Source organism: Cynoglossus semilaevis, unplaced genomic scaffold, assembly GCF_000523025.1.
Source record: "Cynoglossus semilaevis isolate Cse_v1.0 unplaced genomic scaffold, Cse_v1.0 scaffold19, whole genome shotgun sequence".
NCBI classification, from domain to species: domain Eukaryota; kingdom Metazoa; phylum Chordata; class Actinopteri; order Pleuronectiformes; family Cynoglossidae; genus Cynoglossus; species Cynoglossus semilaevis.
Genome location: NW_007585128.1, coordinates 77,851 through 84,839, shown reverse-complemented (window position 1 = coordinate 84,839; position 6,989 = coordinate 77,851). Strand labels below are relative to the sequence as shown.

Below are 6,989 nucleotides of genomic sequence, written 5' to 3'. Positions count from 1 at the left end.
CAAAGTGTTGTTTGGGGTTTTGGACGAGAAGACGAGAAGACGAGACAAGACGACAAGACGAGATGACACAAAGACAGGATGGCGACAAGACAACAAGAAGACAACCAGGCATGACGACGAAGACGAGGAGACGAGGCGACGTCAAGAAGACGAGACGACAAGACATGACGACGAAGACAATATGACAAGACAAGAAGTCAATTAACGAAGAAGACGAGACGACGTCAAGAAGACAAGAAGACGAGACGACAACAAGACATGATGACGAAGGCGAGAAGACAAGATGACGAGAAGACAACAAGACTTGATGACGAAGACAAAAAAGACACAAGAAGACGAGACGACAACAAGACATGATGACGAAGGCGAGAAGACAAGATGACGAGAAGACAACAAGACTTGATGACGAAGACAAAACGACGTCAAGAAGACGAGACGACGACAAGACAAGATGACGTCAAGAAGACGAGATGACGACAAGACGAGACGACGAAGACAAGATGACAAGACAAGAAGACAATGCAAGATGACAAGAGGACAAGAAGACAAGACGACAAGACGTGACGACGAAGACAAGATGACAAGAACACAAGACGACGTCAAGAAGACATGACGACGTCATGAAGACAAGATGAGACGACCGAGACGACAAGACAACAAGAAGACGAGACAACAACAAGACAAGACGACGAAGACATGACGACGTCATGAAGACAAGACGAGACGACAAAGACAAGACGACAAGACAACAACAAAACAACAAGACATGACGACAAGAAGACAAGACGACGAGACAGCAACAAGGCAAGACGACGAAGGCAAGACAACGTCAAGAAGACAAGAAGACGAGACGGCAACAAGACAAGACAACAACAAGACAACGAGACATGACGACGAAGACAAGACGACATCAAGAAGACGAGACGACAAGAAGACAAAAAGACAAGACCACGACGACAAAAAGACAAGATGAGACAACAAGAAGACAACCAGACGAGACGACAAAAGGACGAGTCTCTGAACAGAATCCGATGATACGATATCGGCAAAATTGGAACAAAGCGATCGACGTTTATAATCACTAGCGGTGGAAGAAAATATCGAAATATCGCGATCTCTCCTGATCTCATATCAACGTCCTCCTCTATCAGTTACTCCCCCCGTCGTCCTCCTCTAATTTGATTTTGCGTCTCCGCTCGGCGTTGACAAAGTGTCGTTTGGGGTTTGGACGAGACGACAAGACAAGACGACAAGACGAGATGACATAAAGACAAGATGGCGACGAGGCGACAAGGCAACAAGAAGACAACCAGGCATGACGACGAAGACGAGGAGACGAGGCGACGTCAAGAAGACGAGACGACAAGACATGACGACGAAGACAATATGACAAGACAAGAAGACGAGACAACAAGACATGACAACAAAGACAATATGACAAGACAAGAAGTCAATAAGACAAGAAGACGAGACGACGTCAAGAAGACGAGACGACAACAAGACATGACGACGAAGACGAGGTGTTGAGAAGACAATAAGACATGACGACGAAGGTGAGAAGCCAAGACGACGAGAAGACAACAAGACATGACGACGAAGACGAGATGACAACAAGACAAGAAGACAAGGCAAGATGACAAGAGGACAAGAGGACAAGACGTGACGACGAAGACAAGATGACAAGAACACAAGACGACGTCAAGAAGACGAGACAACAACAAGACATGACGACGAAGACAAGATGACGTCAAGAAGACATGACGACGTCATGAAGACAAGACGAGACGACAAAGACGAGACAACAAAGACGAGACGACAAGACAAGAAGACAAGACGACAAGACGACAAGACAAGACGACAACAAGACAAGACGACAACAAGACATGACGACGAAGACATGACGACGTCAAGAAGACATGACGACGTCATGAAGACAAGACGAGATGACAAAGACAAGACGACAAGACAAGAAGACAAGACGACAACAAGACAAGACGACAACAACACAAGACAAGACAAGAAGACATGACGATAAAGACAAGACGACAAGACAACAACAAAACAACAAGACATGACGACAAGAAGACGAGACAGCAACAAGACTTGACGACGAAGACATGACGACAAAGACAAGACGACGAAGACAAGACGACGAAGACAAGACAACGTCAAGAAGACGAGACGACAACAAGACAAGAAGACAAGAAGACAAGTCTCTGAACAGAATCCTCTGATACGATAATCGGCAAAATTGGAACAAAGCGATCGACGTTTACAACCACTAGCGGCGGAAGAAAATCCTGATACGTCGTCGAAATATATCGCGATCTCTCCTTGTCTCACATCAACGTCCTACTCTATCAGTTACTGACTTTTTTTTTTTTTTTTTCCGGATATTTTTCCTAGTCCGATATTCCTGTTGTTCTTTTCCGATCTTTTTCCTCGTCAAATTTTTTTTTTTTTTTTTTTTTTTTCCCGATATTTTTCCTAGTCCGATTTTCCTGTCGTTCCTCTCCGATCTTTTTTTTTTTTTTTTTTCCCAGTGTTCCTGGAAACACCGGCCGAGGTCTTCACCCTCTACCCGGGGGACAACCTGGACCTGAGTTGCTCGGACCAGCAGCAGCAGCAGCTCCACGCCGTCAACTGGACCAAAGACCGCGAGACGCTGGAGGACGGGGACCACACGCACCTGCGCAACGGCAACCTGGAGATCAAGAGCGTGGAGCCGACGGACGCCGGCCTCTACGCCTGCACCGCCCTGGGCAACCACAGCCTGAGCTTCCTCGTCACCGGTGGGTTAGTTAGTCGGGTTAGTTAGTGGGTTAGTTAGGTTAGTTAGTTAGTTGGTTAGTTAGTTAGATAGATAGTTACCTCTACGCCTGCACCGCCCTCGGCAACCACAGCCTGAGCTTCCTCGTCACCGGTGGGTTGGTTAGTCGGGTTGGTTAGTTAGTTAGTCTGTCAGTGGGTTAGTTAGTTACCTCTACGCCTGCACCGCCCTCGGCAACCACAGCCTGAGCTTCCTCGTCACCGGTGGGTTAGTTAGTCGGCTTACTTAGTTAGGCGGTTAGTTAGTTAGTGGGTTAGTGAGTTAGTTACTAGTTAGTTAATCAGTCAGTTAGTTAGTCAGTTAGTCGGTTAGTTAGATAGTTAGTTAGTTAGTCAACCAGTCAGTCAGTTAGTTAGTCGGTTAATTAGTTAGTTTCAGTTAGTTAGTGAGTTAGTTAGTCAGTTAGTGAGTCAGCTAGTTAGTTAGTTTCAGTTAGTTAGTTAGTCGGTTAGTTAGTTGGTCAGTTAGTTAGTTAGTTTCAGTTAGTTACTTATTTAGTTTCAGTTAGTTAGTTAGTTAATGAGTCAGCTAGTTAGTTAGTTAGTTAGTTAGTCAGTTAGTTAGTTGGTCAGTTAATTAGTTAGTTAGTTATTTAGTTAGTTTCAGTTAGCTAGTTAGTTAGTCAGTTAGTTAGTTACTCAGCTAGTTAGTTAGTTAGTCAGCTAGTGGGTTAGTTAGTTACCTCTACGCCTGCACCGCCCTCGGCAACCACAGCCTGAGCTTCCTCGTCACCGGTGGGTTGGTTGGTCGGTTATTTAGTTAGTTAGTTAGTTAGGCAGTTAGCTAGTTAGTTAGTCAATAACTTAGTTAGTCAGCTAGTTAGTTAGTTAGTGAGTTAGTTAGTCAGTTAGTTAGTTAGTTAGTTAATTCATCAGTTAGTTAGTTAGTCAGTTAGTGAGTTAGTTAGTCGGTTAGTTAGTCAGCTAGTTAGTTAGTTTGTTAGTTTGCTAATCAGTTAGTTAGTGAGTTAGTTTGTCAGTTAGTTAGTTAGCTAGTCAGTTTCTAGTTTGTTAGTCAGTTAGTTAGTCACTACTTAATTGGTTAGTTAGTTACTAGTTACTTAGTCAGTTAGTTAGTTACTAGTTTGTTAGTCAGTTAATTACTAGTTAATTAATTACTGAGTTAGTTACTAGTTTGTTAGTTACTTAGTTAATTAGCTACTAGTTAGTTAGTTAGTTGGTTAGTTCGTCAGTTAGTTAGTTACTTACTAGCTAGTTAGTCAGTTAGTTAGTTACTAGCTAGTTAGTCAGTTAATTACTAGTTAGTTAGTTACTGATTTAGTAAATAGAAAGTTAGTCAGTTAGTTACTAGTTTGTTAGTCACTAGTTATTTAGTTAGTTACTAGTTTGTTAGTCAGTTAATTAGTTAGGTACTAGTTTGTTAGTCAGTTAATTAGTTAGGTACTAGTTTGTTAGTCAGTTAGTTCGTTAGTTACTAGTTGTTTAGTCTGTTAGTCAGTTAGTTAATCAGTTAGTGACCGTCGTCCCGATCAATCAGGACGCCGGTCGGGACTCAGTTGCTCTGTTCTCTGTCTCCCCCCAGTGGACGCCTCGGCCTCGTCGGAGGACGAAGACGAAGATGATGAGTCCTCGTCGGAGGAAACCAAGCAGCCCAGTAGTCAGAAGCTGCTGCGTAAGTCACTTCCTGTGTCGGCCACCGTTGGCCGCTGTTGGTCAGTGGTGGAGGACGTGTCGGACGTTCAGATTTAAGATGGTGACCGGTCGAGTCCACTGACGGTGGTGACGGACGACGAGACGATGATTAGACAAGACGAGAAGAAAACATGACAAGACAACAAAAAGACAAGAAGACAACCAGACAAGACGACAAGACAAAAAGACAAGATGACAACAAGACGTGACAACAAAGATGAGACGTCAAGAAGACAAGACGACGAAGACAACAAGACATGACGGCAAAGACAAAAAGACAAGACAAGACATGATGACCAAGACAAGAAAAGACAAGATGACAAGACGACAACAAGACATGGCGACGAAGACAAGACGACAACAAGACATGACGACGAAGACAAGATAACAACAAGACAAGACGACAAAAAGACATGGTGACGAAGACAAGACAAGAAGACAACAAGACAAGACGACAACAAGACAAGAAGACAAGACGTCAAGAAGACGAGATGACATCAAGACAAGATGACGACAAGACATGACGACGACGACAAGACGACAAGAAGACAAGACGACGTCAAGAAGACATGACGACGAACACAAGATGACAAGACAAGAAGACGAGACGACGTCAAGAAGACGAGACGACAACAAGACATGGCGACGAAGACAAGACGACAAGAAGACAAGATGACGTCAAGAAGACATGACGACAAAGAAAAGATGACAAGACAAGAAGACAACAACACAAGATGACAAGACAACACGACGTCAAGGAGACGAGACGACAACAAGACATGACGACGAAGACAGGAAGATAAGACGATGTCAAGAAGACGAGACGACATGAAGACAAGACGACAAGTCCCTGAACAGAATCCGACCATACGACAAAACGGAAAAAATTGGAACAAAGCGATCGACGTTTATAACGACTAGCGGTGGAAAAAAAACATTGTCCACCGTTCAGAGTCACAGCTTTGGCTCCATCCAGAGGAACGTAACGGAACTGACCGTGATTTTTTTGTTTTTTTTTTCTCTCTCTCTCTCTCTCTCTCTCTCTCTCTGTCTGTCCGTCCTCGTCCCACAGCCATGTCCCCCCAGTGGGCTCACCCGGAGAAAATGGAGAAGAAGCTCCACGCCGTCCCCGCCAGTAAGACGGTCAAGTTCCGATGTCAGGCCAGCGGGAACCCGACGCCGACCCTGAAGTGGTTCAAGAACGGCAAGGAGTTCAAGAAAGACCATCGCATCGGAGGGTTCAAGGTCGGCAGCGTTTTCCTCCCCCCCCCGCGGTTGTAGCTAGGCTAGCGGTAGCTTAGCCCCCCCCACTCCGCCGGTTGTCCTGTTTCTGCTCGTTAAACGTCTTTGCTGTAATTCCATCCGCGCGGCGCCGTGGATCGACACGTGGGGCGTGGATCGGGCGGGTCAGAGGTGTTAGACGGTCTGCTGGGGTCAGAGGTCGGAGGTCAGAGGTCGGAGGTCAGAGGGTGGAAGCAGCTGTTATTTGGCGTTTGGTTAGTTACTAGTTAGTTAGTTACTAGTTTGTTACTCAGTTAGTTTGTTATTGGTTTGTTAGTCACTTAGTTACTAGTTAGTTACTAGTTTCTTAGTCAGTTAGTTATTAGTTAGTCAGTTAGTTAGTTACAAGTTACTCAGTTAGTTAGTTGCTAGTTTGTTAGTCAGTTAGTTTGTTATTGGTTTGTTAGTCAGTTAGTTAGTTACTAGTTAGTCAATTACTGATTTGTTAGTCAGTTAGTTAGTTACTAGTTAGTCACTTAGTCACTGGTTTGTTACTCAGTTATTTAGTTATTACTTAGTTAGTCAGTTAGCTTGTTTGTTAGTCAGTTTGTTAAGTACTAATTAGTCACTTACTTAGTTATTTAATCATTAGTTGGCCAGTTACTAGTTTGTTAGTTAGTCAGTTACTAGCTAGTTAGTTAGTTACTTACAAGTTTGTTACTCAGTTAGTTACTAATATGTTAATCAGTTAGTTAGTTACTATTACTCAGTTAGTTATTAGTTAGCTAGTCAGTTAGATAGTTACCAGTTTGTTAGTCAGTTAGTTCGTTAGTTACCAGTTTGTTAGTCAGTTAGTTTGTTAGTTACCAGTTTTAGTCAGTTAGTTACTAGTTAGTCAGTTACTTACTAGTATGTTAGTCAGTTAGTTAGTTACTATTAGGTAGTCAGTTAATTAGCTAGTTTGTTAGTTACTAGTTTGTTAGTTAGTTAGTTAGTTAGTTACTAGTTTGTTAATCAGTTAGCTAGTTAGTTACTATTTAATCAGTTAGGTAGGTACTGGTTTGTTAGTCAGTTAGTTAGTTACTAGTTAGTCAGTCAGTTAGTTAAGTATTAGTTTGTTAGTTACAGGTTACAGCGTCTTTGCTGTAATTCCATCCACACGGTGCCGTGGATCAACACGTGGGGCGTGGATCCGGCGGCCTCTCAGGAGGTGTAGACGGTCTGGCGGCTCGGAGGTCGGAGGTCAGAGGTCAGAGGGTGGAAGCTGGAAGCTGCCGTTATTGGGC

At 43.7% G+C, this 6,989-nt stretch overlaps 1 protein-coding gene across 1 annotated transcript in view; it reads left to right on the top strand.

Annotated features, from left to right (window-relative positions):
- The window catches only part of LOC103398805 (fibroblast growth factor receptor 1-A-like), a 34,362-nt gene that overhangs the window by 10,522 nt on the left and 16,851 nt on the right, over positions 1–6,989 (top strand). The window contains exons 3-5 of the mRNA XM_025053820.1: positions 2,544–2,792; positions 4,373–4,462; positions 5,555–5,727. Of these exons, the coding sequence (XP_024909588.1) occupies positions 2,544–2,792; positions 4,373–4,462; positions 5,555–5,727 (512 nt within the window). The remainder of the gene's footprint in view (positions 1–2,543; positions 2,793–4,372; positions 4,463–5,554; positions 5,728–6,989) is intronic.